The sequence below is a fragment of the Panthera pardus genome, unplaced genomic scaffold (genome assembly GCF_024362965.1).
Source record: "Panthera pardus isolate Hobbes unplaced genomic scaffold, ASM2436296v1 HiC_scaffold_8, whole genome shotgun sequence".
Classification (NCBI taxonomy): Eukaryota; Metazoa; Chordata; class Mammalia; order Carnivora; family Felidae; genus Panthera; species Panthera pardus.
The window spans coordinates 155,573,315-155,585,965 of NW_026527013.1; the positions used below are offsets into that span (position 1 = coordinate 155,573,315).

Below are 12,651 nucleotides of genomic sequence, written 5' to 3' on the forward strand. Positions count from 1 at the left end.
TCATCAGTTGATGGACATTTAGGCTCTTTCCATAATTTGGCTATTGTTGAGAGTGCTGCTCTAAACATTGGGGTACAAGTGCCCCTATGCATCAGTACTCCTGTATCCCTTGGGTAAATTCCTAGCAATGCTATTGCTGGGTCATAGGGTAGGTCTATTTTTAATTTTCTGAGGAACCTCCACACTGTTTTCCAGAGTGGCTGCACCAATTTGCATTCCCACCAACAGTGCAAGAGGGTTCCCGTTTCTCCACATCCTCGCCAGCATCTATAGTCTCCTGATTTGTTCATTTTGGCCACTCTGACTGGCATGAGGTGATATCTGAGTGTGGTTTTGATTTGTATTTCCTTGATGAGGAGCGATGTTGAGCATCTTTTCATGTGCCTGTTGGCCATCCGGATGTCTTTAGAGAAGTGTCTATTCATGTTTTCTGCCCATTTCTTCACTGGGTTATTTGTTTTTCAGGTGTGGAGTTTGGTGAGCTCTTTATAGATTTTGGATACTAGCCCTTTGTCCGATATGTCATTTGCAAATATCTTTTCCCATTCTGTTGGTTGCCTTTTAGTTTTGTTGGTTGTTTCCTTTGCTGTGCAGAAGCTTTTTATCTTCATAAGGTCTCAGTAATTCATTTTTGCTTTTAATTCCCTTGCCTCAGAAAGATTTTTTTAAATGCAAATGATACATTATTCAAGAAGTCTTATTATCCATGCCTATTAATTATCTATTGCTGCATAGTAAATTACTCCCAAATTTCACAGCTCAAAACAAGAAATATTTTTTATTTCACAGTTTCTATGGGTTAGAAATGCAGGAGCAGCTTAGTTAGGTGGTTCTGGGTCAAGATGTCTCATGAAATTGTGGCCAAGATGTTGCCAGGGGCTGTAGTCATCTGAAGGCTTGACTTGGCCTGGAGAACCCACTTCTGAGATGATGCCCTCCCTTGGCTATTGGCTAATGGCTTCAGTTTCTCGCTGGTTGTTGGACCTTCTCATAGGCCTCCTTGAGTGTCACTATGACGTGGAAGCTGGCTTCTCCAAGAAACGAACCAAGAAAAAGAGCAAGGAAGTGATCCAAGAGAAATAGAAAGGAAGAAGCTGTAGTGCCTTTTATAACCTAGCCTTGGGAGTCATATGCCATTCCTTCCACCACATTCTGTTTGTTAGAAGTGAGTCACTGAGTCCAGCCTACTCTCAAAGAGTGAGGGACAGGGGATTTGACTCCCTCTCTGAAGGGAGGAATATCAAAGAATATGTGGACTTTTTTAAAAAAACACCATATCAGGGGCACCTGGGTGGCTCACTCAGTTAAGCACCTGACTGGCTCAGGTCATGATCTCGCAGTTCATGAGTTCAAGCTCCCCCATGATCTCGCAGTTCATGAGTTCAGGCTCCCCCTTGGGCTCTGTGCTGACAGCTCAGCCTGCTTCAGATTCTGTGTCTCCCCCTCTGCCCTCCCCCATTCACTCTCTGTCTGTCTCTCTCTCAGAAATAAACATTAAAAAAAAATTTAAAAACCTACCATATCATAATTTTGAAAAATGATGAATTTTATTTTATTGCAGCACTTTACTCACTCCTGTCTATGGATATTTACACTATTCTCAGTCTTTTGCTGTTATATATGTTTCGTATCAGCCGCAGTGAAAAACCTTGATCTTACCTCGATGTGCAAGTGTATGTGTGGGCTAAATGTGTACAAAGGAAATTCCAGATTGAGTGTACGTAGTTTTAATAGTTTTTGTCAAATCTTAATTAAGTATATGGTGTTTACGGTTTGACTGTGGGTACAATGTGTGGGTACCTTTTACTTCATAGTGTCTCACATAGTGCGTTTATAAACATTGGAGAAACTTAACATAAGCAATCTCCTATCTCACAGCTACTAGCAGCCACCAAAGGGAAGAAGACACAACCACTCAGATAGGCGTTCTGATAACTCCTGTCCTTGCCAGTGGACATGAGATCACTCTTTACCTCACTAGCCAACTTCATTATATCAGGCATGGAAGGTTATTAATTTTTATGGGATTTTATATGCAAAATTAATATTACAGGATACCTTATAAGGCCTTTGGGAGTGTGAGGTATTGGGGACAGAACAGGTAAGAAAGATTGGAGTTGGGTAATTTAGTTTAGAAGAACCAAAGTCATCCTCATAGGGAAAGGTACAGCCGCTACATTTCCTTTCACAAAGTAAGAGGGCATTATATTGACAAAGAGCAATTTCTTTTTATTTTTTTTAACGTTTATTTTTGTTTTGAGAGAGAGAGAGAGAGAGAGAGAGAGAGACAGACATTGAGTGAGGGAGGGGTAGAGAGAGAGGGAAACACAGAATCCAAAGTAGTCTCCAGGCTCCGTGCTGTCAGTACAGAGCCTGACTCGCGACCCAAACTTGCAAACCATGAAATCATGACCTGAGCTGAAGTCGGACGCTTAACCGACCAAGCCACCCAGTCGCCCCAATAAAGAGCAATTTCTCATCAGTGTATAGGAAGCGAATCCTCTTGTCATTTAACCCTTGGGTGAAGGACCGTGGAGAATGTGGAGCTTGCATGGGGACACACTGATTGGGTAGAGAACGAGGCTACAAGGCAGAATGAAACAGTAAGTTTCAGATTCCCGAGCTGGGAGAGTTAGATTGAGGCCTGAGGGAAGAAGAACTGGGCTGTGCTTTTTGAGTGAAGCTAGCATGATTTACAAGACAGCATGGGAGAGGAGCTGTGGATGTGGGTACAGAAAGTGGGTCTTGAACGGACAAGACTGACACTTTGCCTCCCATTGTTTCCTCCTGACTTCGTGCACCTGTGTCTCAGGTAGTGCATGACTCACCCAACACGTGAGGCTCTAAAGCGCTTAGCAGCTAGGAGGGTAGATCAGAAAGGGTTCATAAAGACAGGAGCCAGGAACACACATCTGCCATTTCGTGAAACACCGAGTGAGATGCGCTGCCACACTCACTGAAAATGGGGTGAACGTATGTCTTAGGAACATCCTGCTTCTTACCCAGCACCCACTATCTTCTCTAAGGCAAATAATCACATAATGACATGTAATGTTTTTAAATGTGAAGTGTTTATTTGATTTTCACAATAAGAAAATGATGATAGGTAATAATTACAATAGGTATTGTTAGTTTCACTTTTTACAGATAAGAAAACCAAGACTCAAGGGGCACCTGGGTGGCTCAGTCACTTAAGCGTCCGACTTCAGCTCATGTCATGATCTCACGGTTTGTGGGTTTGAGCCCCACATTGGATTCTGTGCTGACAGCTCAGAGCCTGGAGCCAGCTTCGGATTCCCTCCCCTACTCGCACTCTGTCTCTCTCTCCTTCAAAAATAAATTAGCATCAAAAAAAATTTCAAAGAAAACCAAGACTCAGGACTATTAGGGAAATTCTTTTGACTATGACAGCAAGAAATGGTAGGGCAGGAAGTCAAGCTCCAGTATTCTCATGCCCTATTTTGCATGTTCTTTGTTCTGAGAAGGAGAACTTGGGGATAAGATAAAGGAAAATACTAATGAAATATTTAGCAGAGTAATCAACCAGAGAGTAAAATATTGTTGATCAATAAGTATTGATTATGCAGATTCTACCAGTAGATACTTAAGGAAATAAAGAGGAAGAAGCAGGCATAATTTTTGTGTCCTGGGAGCTCACACTTTGAGGAAGAAAAGGAGAAGAAAAGGGTGTGTCTAAGGAAGTAGACACACCTTTGGGAAGAACACCTTCAGAAAACTTACGTGCTTGACCACAAATGAGCTGGGGGTAGAGAGGGTACATTGACATACTCGGGGTGTTTTGATGGGGTTGATAATTTCACAAGGGACCATCCATCCCCTAAGACTCCCTCCAAATGTGTTATTTGGTTTTTTGTTTTTACAGTCTCCAACTTAATATTTGTCCCATTTTTCACCGTCCTCAATTTATACCTGCCATTCCTCCTCCCACCCTATAAGATAGTGTCATATGATATTATTAAATACACTGATAAACTCAAAATTCCCAACGTGATTTTAAAACAGTAGTGGAGGGAACTTAATATCAAACTCATTTGGGGAACTTTTAAAACCTACCCAGAAAGGTTTAAGATGGTAGACGGATCATATGACTTTACCTGTTTTCCTTTCCAAACTTCCACTGATATTCTTATAAAGATGTACCAAATGAAATGAGTCTGTAACAAAATGGAAAAAGAAAAGCAGACATGACCGTTGTGCTGGGTATAGCAGAGCAGAGACTATCTCAGCTCATAATCAGCCTGAGGAAAGGGGTCTGTAGAGTTGGAGGCAGTTCTGCACAGAGAGATCACTGGGCCCTGAGCTAAGAGTAGGGAGGATAGAGCAGCAGAGGGGTATAACCAGTGTTCAGCTATGGTTGGACTTAATAAACGGGCTGTGAAGAGCATTATCTTCCAGAAAGTGGATTTACTAATGTATGTTTTCCTTATAAAGAGACGGTTTCCAGCTATTTCTTTTTTATGTTTACAACTCATATGAAGGCTGTTATTCATATGAAAAATAGTTACAAAGTTCATATGGAGAGGGAATGGCTGTATATTCTGAAAAAAACCTCCCTAGAGATATTGATTACCTCTCTTTAATACTTCAAAAATGGTTGATTAAAAGAAACCTTGACTTGGATCCTTTTGTAAAATAAATAACTGCATTCCAATTTATATTATTTTTTATATCCATTTCTTTCTTTTTCTTTTTTTCATTTGGATTCCTGCGGTTACTGGCAAGATTCCTGGGATGAAGGTGCATGGTTTCTCATTTTGTCCCTCCCTTATCCCTCAGGAAAGAGGAATGAGGTCCCTGAAGTGCACCTGTGATATAGAGCATCTTATAGTGTTGTTTGCACTCAGTCTTGCTCCTGAATCAGCAAATACTCATTTAGAGCACCTGCCAGGGGCATCCCATGAGGCACTGTGGAATTCTTCCCAACATTTTCCCCATCATAGAGCACAGAGAAAATGATGGTGGCATCATTAGGTAACTGAAAGGGCTCTGGATTCCCAAAAGAGGCAACTCTCAACAGGAGAATGGCCCAGTCCTGGACTCTCTACCAGTGCCCCTTCCCCCCAACCTGTCAACAGAACCAGGGAGTCAGTATCTCTGACTGTCAGGCTGAGATGGATAACTCAGGGAGGGGTGAGATATTCTCACTCACTGGCCTCTAGCAGCTTAAAACTTAGGAGAGGAAGACAGATTGTCCTCAGAGTTATGAGTATAGATACAGATAGATTGCTTGGGAGCAAGAGAGGGAGGAAGGGTTAATTTTAAGTCCCAGAGGAGATGTTGTTTGAACTGAAGAAACACGATTCTTGTAAGTGTAGAAGATAGGGTTGGGGGAGGGTGTGGGTTTTGCTGTAGTCATGAAGAGAAGCATGCCTTTGGAGTATAGACTTAGAGTGAATTTCAGCTCTACTGTTTATCACTGCTGATAAGTTTTATACCTTTCTGACCTCTGTTTCATTGCTCATAAAATAGAGATGAATAATACCTGTATTTCAGGATTACAAAGATGACTAGTAATGTTTGGAAAATACCTGGAATACAGAAGCCCCAAAACCTTAGCTAGAGTGATTATTAAGAGTTAGACTATAGGGGCGCCTGGGGGGCTCAGTCAGTTAAGCATCCGACTTTGGTTCAGGTCAGGATCTCATGGTTTTGGGGTTCAGGCACTGTCAGTGCTTGGGATGCTCTCTCTTTCCCTCCCTCTCTGCCCCTCTCCTACTTACTCTCTCTCTCTCTCTCTCAAAATAAATACATAAACCTAAAAAAAAGATTTAGACTACAGATGATACCATTTCATCTTGTAAGTAACGGCAGCCATTACAAACTCATGAAGCCTCAAAACCGCTGGCCTTGCACGTGGAGCAATTCATTCCTATAACTTAAGGGGGTACAAGAAACTAGTTAGATCAATGAAACTCATTTTAGAAACTATTCCATCACACCATCCAATGTGACAATGGATTCGTTCCCTGCTTCTATGTGGGACCTTACAGGGAAATTTCTTTTTCCATTCTGCGTGATGTATTGATTGTAACTCATCAGCTGCACTGTCTGTTGAGTGACACATTTCTGCATTATAGTATGGCTCTACAGAGTTTCTCATGCTTTTGAAGCAGTGCTGTATCTGTGTCTATAGATGTACATTCTCACCCAAAATGTGAAAGACAGAGTGTGCCCTTTACCTGAGAGGCAGTGAGGTCATAAAGACAATCCTTAAGGTGGAAGTCAGGATCCCTAATTGTGCCGTGGACTTGTCCTGAGCCTTGGGAGGGTGTCATATGAACACATAGACCCCCAGTCCTTCTTTCACTGGTAAAATAGAAAATTAGCCTGGTCATTCTCATGTGTCAGTATTGTTGCAAATATAGAATGCAACATCCTGAGTAGGATGTTGCTGTCTTAGGTCAACAGATAGGATATTGCTGTGGTTCTCAAAACTTAGCTCAGCTAATGGCATGAAATGTCAAGCTTTCCCTTTCAAAGACAGCAAACATTATCTAATAAAATGCCATTGGAATTTTACACAAGTGGCCAAAAGATACGACTTAGTTAGTGTTCAAGAGAGAATAACAAGAGAATAGTAGTAGCGGGTCAGAAGAAGGAGGTGGTAAATGCAGTGGCATCTGGGGTAACCCTGGGAAGAACGTGGAGTGGGTGACCGGGGAGTTATGTTCCTTGCTACTGATGCCACAGCTCAAGCCAGAATGAAAATTGTCCTTCGCAAGGGACAAAGTCCCACAATGGAGGCACCGAGGGAAATTTCTAGAAAGGACTGCCTGCAAGGCAGAATCCTCATCTGAACATGCACATGGTGTTTAGCTCCATGTCAGGAAAAAACCTTAAACGTGGTCTGTGCGTTTCTGGTCTAAGGGAACCTGCTCAGAGACCCAGTGACAGTGCCAGTCATGGTGGTTCCTGCTTTAACAACTGCAAGTTCTTCCTTCCTTTAGTTCCTGTTTCTTTGTCAACATACTCTTAAGAATGTGGTATTTTATTTTTTATTTATTTTTATTATTATTTTTTAAATATATGAAATTTATTGTCACATTGGTTTCCATACAACACCCAGTGCTCATCCCAAAAGATGCCCTCTTCAATACCCATCACCCAGCCTCCCCTCCCTCCCACCCCCCATCAACCCTCAGTTTTTTCTCATTTTTTAAGAGTCTCTTATGCTTTGGCTCTCTCCCAGTCTAACCTCTCTCTTTTTTTTTTCCTTCCCCTCCCCCATGGGTTCCTGTTAAGTTTCTCAGGATCCACATAAGAGTGAACACATATGGTATCTGTCTTTCTCTGTATGGCTTATTTCACTTAGCATCACACTCTCCAGTTCCATCCATGTTGCTACAAAGGGCCATATTTCATTCTTTGTCATTGCCACATAGTACTCCATTGTGTATATAAACCACAATTTCTTTATCCATTCATCAGTTGATGGACATTTAGGCTCTTTCCATAATTTGGCTATTGTTGAGAGTGCTGCTCTAAACATTGGGGTACAAGTGCCCCTATGCATCAGTACTCCTGTATCCCTTGGGTAAATTCTTAGCAGTGCTACTGCTGGGTCATAGGGTAGGTGGTATTTTATTTTTTATTAGGACATTTGCCATGTTGCTGGGCTCCATATCTGGACCGATGGCGTCAGTATCCATCCCGAGAGCAGTTCAGCTGCTCTCAGGGCACAGGTCTCCCTTTATCTTCCCCTGGTATGACAAGGTTGAATGAGTGAGGATGACTTTGCCTAGTCCTCCCTTATTAGTGAGAGGATATTTCAAAGCCTACTTTATGCTCGACCTCTGAAGATGAAGGATTTAGAGTTTGAATTCTATGAATCTTTAAGACACAAATTCTGACTTAACATACTGTCCATAATTAGTGCCCCAACAAGACCAGCTTCATGGTTGTCTCCAGCATGTAGTTTGTTTGGTAGGAAGCACTGAACTGGGGATCACAAGCTGCTGCCTCAGACTCCACAGAGGGAGGGTACCATCTGTGCGGGAAGTTCTCTGGTAGGAAGTTCTGGAAGTTAGATGTATTGAGGAGAAGGACACTCAGTTCCAAGACAGCTTACAGTGGCCATCAGTTGATAGGTATCAAGTCCTTTACGGTCTGGAAGGCAGTACCTTGAGTCGAATCTGATGGAGATCAAGAGTGGATTGGAAGAAGGGGACAGGAACAGGTTGAAGTGAGTTTTGAAGATCGAGGTTGTGGTAAGCTCAAGAATATTCTATTCATGAGGGACCCACCAAGAGCTGCCAGGATAGGTACAGTAACCACAGAGAACTACATTCAGCTGTTTGGAAAGTTTGGTTCTAGTCCTTGACCATGTGACTCTGAACAAGGCACTTTGCTTACTGTGCCTTAGTTTATTTATGCATAAAACGAAGGGGCTTGAGTAGCTATTGGCTCCACTTCTAGTTTTTAACTTCATGGACACCATTTCTTAATAGAGTTTGCCTAATAAAATGTGTTTATTACAGTTTATAAGCCTATAATAAGGTCACTGTTTCTGAAACATACTTGCATATCAGAATTATCTGTGGAGTTGTTTTTTTGTTTTTTTTTTTAAATCAGGTATCTAGGCCTTAACCCCAGAGATTCCAAATGCTGAACATCTGCTTTAAACTGCTGGGCAAAATATTTTAATCTCTAGTGAGGATTTATAACAAATTTAGGCATAGGTAAATGTGTTCTTTCTGTATTTGTTTGAAATTGACCATTCTCCCTGGGAATTCAGAGATAGCCACCTGGTCAGGATGACCCATCAGTTATATTCAGTTGTAGAATTCAACAGCTCTCATCCAAACTGTGGTTTCTAAATATTGTTCCCACTGAAAAGAACAAAGCCTCTTCAGAGACATTTGATTTGAGATTGGGGGCAGGAAATGTGCAAAATGAGCCTAGGTCATCAGTCATAACAGAGACAAGGAAACTATTAAAGACTACCAGCAACCAACTTGAAGAGACTCCCACTGGGTAAAGATGAGGAAAAATGAGCATTAATGATAATAATATCAATGTGTTAGTATAGATGTGTTTCAATCCATGAGTTCATAAAAATATTGGACAAATATTCTCACTGGTCCTCTTTGGAGGTTGCTAGGGCAACAACTCCTTCTGAAAGCCAGGAAATAGAGTCAAATGTTGATACTACCTCTCCTATATGCACTGAACCTTTATGATCCAAGTAATAGATGAGGGGAAATTTCTCTCTACAGTAATATTTTATCCAGTACATAAAGAATGGTAGAATTATAGTATCGCTGTCACAACTAATCGAATAATGGATCTAAGAAATGCTCGCCAATGGCTATTAATATGACAAAAGGAGAATCTGCTAGATTTTATGTGTCTCCTGCTGTGAGCCATTCTTGCCAGAAAATCAAACCTGTATCTGGTCAAAACTCTAAATCTGATCATTAATTTACAGGAAATGTAAGAGTAGAGAAACTGTTAGTTTGCGGATGCAATCTATAAAATCCAGATTGTGGGGAAATCAACAGAACAAACCTGTTGATTAAAAAACGTTTAACAGACACAAACCAATTACAATATATAAATCTTGCTTGCATCCTGATGAAAGTAGAACAAATTATAAAATATCACACAAGGAAGGAAATTTCAACATTGACTAGATATTTGCTGATTAAGGAATTATTTTTTAAATATTTTTGGTATAACAACAGTAAGTTATTTGGCTTTCATGAAATTTATTTGTAATGCTTAAATATTAAAGAAAAAAATTTTAAGTAATCTCTACACCCATCATGGGGCTCAAACTCACAACTCCGAGATCAAGAGTCTCACGTGCCACCAACTGAGCCAGCCAGGTGCCCCAATACTTAGATATTTTCAGATTAAAAGCCATCTAAGTAAGATTTGCTTCAAAATAATCCTAAGTTAGGGAGAGAAGTAACTGGAAATAAAAGACAAAATGAGATTGGCCATGATTTGATCATTTTTTTTAACATTTATTTATTTTTGAGACAGAGAGAGACAGAGCATGAGTGGGGGAGGGGCAGAGAGAGAGAGGGAGACACAGAATCCGAAGCAGGTTCCAGGCTCAGAGCTGTCAGCACAGAACCTGATGCGGGGCTTAAACTCCATGAACTGGGAGATCATGACCTGAGCCGAAGTCAGACACTTAACCAACTGAGCCACCCAGGAGCCCCTGAATTGGTCATTTTTAATCCAGGTGATGGGTACATCCATAAGGGTTTGTGAGTTACTCATATTATTTATGTTAGATTTAGATTTGAGCTTTGCCATTAAAAAATTACCAGGTGTAAATTAAATAAAACTCAAATCTTAAATTCCCCCCCTCCTTATTTTTGTAGATGGCAAGAAAGAAGTTGAAATATTTCACGAGTTTGGAGCTTATGCTCAGTGTTCTTCTGCTTGTGGTGTTTATCATCACTATTCCTCTGTTTGTGCTTTCAGCCATGGATTCTTCAGAATCTAAAGGTAACAAGGAACTCTGGTGTTCTCCCTCCGTGCGTTCGTTGCCCTTGTCAGAGCAGTAACCTCATAAATGGCAGGGAAGTGATGCTGTCCTATACACTGGTGTGAGTATGTGTGAGTGTGTGAGTTTATGTGTGTGTAGGGGGAGGGGGATGTGATATGTGCCTCAGTGAGTCCCTGACTGAAACTGTGGCAGCCACTTAGGTATTCTCTGTAGGCCTAAGGTGATACTTTTATTTCCCAGTTAACGCAGTGCAGGATTCCACAGCTGACTCTTGAAATAAATTTACTGAATTGCATTGAATAATTCTAACTTTGTTAACAATATTAATTAACCCTTATTAACTAATTACCCCTTATGTGCAAGGCAATCGGGTAAGTATATAATCAATTAAAATATTTTAGGCCAAAGTTCTGTTCTTTAAAAAATAACAACTACCAGAGTTATTTAATTAAAAGTTTATTGAGCTGTCTTACTCTGAAAGAGGGGCTGGAGTGTGCTGAGTGGTTCATCTAGGAACAGCTTCTATGAACCAAGTGATGAAAGGTTAGTCTGTGGCTAGAAGACTTCTCTGCCCCTCCTACCTCCATCCCAGCCCTGACAATTTCTACTTTTGTGGGGAGTTAGAGCAAATGATCTCAAAGGTTGCTCAACTCTTAAGATCCTATGATCTCGAAGATGGAACCAAAATCCTTATGCAGAAACTGGCACAAATATGGAGTTCTCTTAATCCACCACTTTTGAATTGGAAAAGAAATGAAAGCTAATGGAAAGCCTCACTGTTTTGTCTTAATGTCCTTATTAACATTGTAGTGACCTACATAAATCTGACTTCCTTATTTTAGAATGCAATAAATGTGTCTTTTTTTATTTGACTGAGTTTTAAATCTGAATCAAGGCACTTGGGCAGATCCTAACTGCCAGTTTTTAGACTGGTGGCCTCCCTTTACATTTTTTGTCATAGGAGGCTTTTATATTTACATAAGTATGTCACCACTCAGAAGTATTCTATGTTGAGGGAATGAACGCCCATTGACTGAACCACCAGAATTGAGGTTATGATAATTAGGGCAGTGACATTCAAGACAACCACATACACTGGACATGTCCTGTGTGCAAACCTATTGTGAACCAGCCGCTGGGGGTGAAAATAAAGGACCAGAGCAGTCTGCAGATGTTTCTGTTCAGGGGCAGATACTTAATACTTTAGATTTTTCAGGCCATACGGTCTCTGCCAAAACTACTTAATTTTGCCATGGTAGCACAAAAGCAGATAGAGATGATACATTAAAAAAATGGGTGTGGCTGTGTTCCAGCAATACTTTATTTAAAAATCAGGCTGTGACCTGATTTGGCCCACAAGCTATAGTCTCCTGACCCCCAGACTGCAGAAGGTGGATTTGGTTCTTAGTAAATACAGTCGGCTAGAACAAAATGAAGCTTTCTAAAGTGAAAGTGTACATTTCAAGGACATCAGCGTGAAGCCCAATCAGCGGAGTTCATACCATTGGAGGCGTTGAGAACTGTGACGATACCGAATGCCTGTGATATTAGTTCTGTCTGATGGGCATTTTATATTTGTTTGTGGGATATCCCAGATCCTGAGACAACGAGTACCACCCCGGGTTCTGCTGAGTGCCCAGTGGTCAATGAAGTGGAACGGATAAACTGCATCCCTGACCAGCCACCAACAAAGGTTTGAATTATGGATCTTGTTTGCACTTAAGAGTTTATGCCAGTGGGTAGTTTCTGCTGTTGTTTATTTTTGTTGTTTTGTTTGTTCGTTATCTGTGTGTCGCTCCCAGAGAATTGCTTACATTGTAGCTACTGGTGCCTCAGGCAAACGAATCCTGTATCCATGCTTGTATGGCCGTACAGCTTTGGGAGAAGAAGAGCTAGAAGATTCCTTTGTGTTGACAGATTAAGTTAAATATGAATTTCAGATAAACCATGAATGCATTTTTAGTATAAGGATGTCCCATGCAACATTTGGGACTTATTTATACTAAAAATCGATTTGTCTTTTTTCTGCACAGCACTGCTTGGTCACTGGTTCTCTCTCTCTCTCTTACTGCCTCTGTTTCTCGCCTTTCCTCTGTCTCTCTTTCTCCTGTCATGATTCCGAAAGGTTATCTAGGATCTACAATAAAAAGTCATACACATGCGTAAAA

The 12,651-nt window shown here is 40.9% G+C and overlaps 1 protein-coding gene across 1 annotated transcript in view; it reads left to right on the forward strand.

Annotated features, from left to right (window-relative positions):
* Window positions 1-12,651, forward strand: part of MGAM (maltase-glucoamylase) — a 97,214-nt gene that overhangs the window by 10,605 nt on the left and 73,958 nt on the right. The window contains exons 2-3 of the mRNA XM_053896772.1: window positions 10,356-10,482; window positions 12,079-12,176. Of these exons, the coding sequence (XP_053752747.1) occupies window positions 10,356-10,482; window positions 12,079-12,176 (225 nt within the window). The remainder of the gene's footprint in view (window positions 1-10,355; window positions 10,483-12,078; window positions 12,177-12,651) is intronic.